A 1,452-nucleotide genomic window follows, 5' to 3' on the forward strand; every position below is an offset into this window, starting at 1 on the left:
GAATAAGCAACCAACTACGACTAATATATTTATGTCTTAGTCTTTGACAGAATCAGAAGAAAGCAACCACAATTCGGGAGTAGACAGAATTCCAGCATGTGCAAGCAACCAAAAGCACAAAAACAAAATAAAAGCAGAGAATGGGACAGATAGCAAATGTTATCTGTTCTTGAACCTCCTTTCCCCTCCCAACTCCAAAAAAGGCATGTGGCATTACATGAATTATGTCCTTTTTCTGGCCCCAGTTCGTTTCCCCCCTCAAATCTAAACCATTTTAATGTAATGGAAAACAAAGGAATAATAGTAACACATTTCAAACCATACTTTATCTAAAACTTAAAAATAATAGTACATTGTTACACTAATCACCTCTTCTTGTACTTTTCCTTGCCTCTGGAAAAGATAGAGCCCAAACCAAAAAAACTTGGTGGAGGGACATTTAATACTGATTTGATTCTAATATCATTACTGTATGTATTACTTGGAATCTTTCTCAATGGAGGTTTTTGATATTGACCTGTAGATACGGAGAAAGATGATTTATGGGAATGTTGTTTGTGCTTAACACTTGGAGTAGAACCAGTTGAATTACTTCGAGATAAAAGTGGCAAAGGACATAAAGTCCTAGCATAACTAGTACTAGTACTACTACTAGTTCCACAATTCAAACTACGACTACGCTTGAAGTTCCAAAATGACTTTGAGTTGTTGTTCTGCTTTTCATCGTCTAAAGATGATGATGATGTTTCAAGAATCCCACTTTTTGTTTCTATCAATTTTTCATTCTTGAAACATGTGTTACTGGGAGCGACCAACTTATGACTTTTTGCCGGTGACTTTTCTATCTTGTTGGGCGGAAGAGTTGGAGCAATATGCTTTTTCTTCATTTCAATGGGAAGAATCTTGCCATCAAAGAAAAGCTCACCAGCTGAAGAAGATTGATCAAGATCAAAGCTTTGATGTAATACACAAAAATCAAAATCAATACTACTAGAGGAGGATGAATAATTATTAGTTGATCGAATATACTGTTCGACAGGAACAGGAACAGTATTTGTCTGAGAAATGTCATGAGATAAAGAGATACGAGGACTAGAATCATCTGAACATGGTTCAATCGCCATTATAATTGCCTCTCAATATTTTCTTTCTTACTATATACTATATTAAAGGATTTGAAGGAAGAAGTTCTCCAAAAAGATAAATTTAAACAGATGGGGTTGGTCATAAAGAAGGGGCTTAGCTAAGTTTGAAAAGTCCAAACCTAAACTATAAAAGACCAGAATAATTGAAAAATGCAACCGTCAAACTGACCCATGCATTGGAAAAGAAGTTGGACTAGTTTTATTACTAGGGTAAAGTGGAAACTTTTCAACTGCATTCAAATTTGCTACACGCAAAAACTTGGTCAAACGAATTTTCGGTGCAGTAGTAGCACAAAATTACTCCCTT

The 1,452-nt window shown here is 35.3% G+C and overlaps 1 protein-coding gene across 1 annotated transcript; it reads right to left on the reverse strand.

Moving 5' to 3' along the window:
• Positions 1-365: 365 nt before the first annotated feature.
• LOC107762061 (uncharacterized) lies at positions 366-1,124 on the reverse strand. Its single transcript, XM_016580374.1, has one exon. The coding sequence runs from the start codon at positions 1,122-1,124 to the stop codon at positions 366-368; it is 759 nt and encodes a 252-aa protein (XP_016435860.1).
• Positions 1,125-1,452: the final 328 nt, after the last annotated feature.

This window comes from Nicotiana tabacum, chromosome 17 (genome assembly GCF_000715075.1).
Source record: "Nicotiana tabacum cultivar K326 chromosome 17, ASM71507v2, whole genome shotgun sequence".
Classification (NCBI taxonomy): domain Eukaryota; kingdom Viridiplantae; phylum Streptophyta; class Magnoliopsida; order Solanales; family Solanaceae; genus Nicotiana; species Nicotiana tabacum.

Excerpts from the sequence above, each read along its gene's own strand:
- LOC107762061 (XM_016580374.1), bottom strand. The coding sequence starts at position 1,124 with ATGGCGATTGAACCATGTTCAGATGATTCTAGTCCTCGTATCTCTTTA.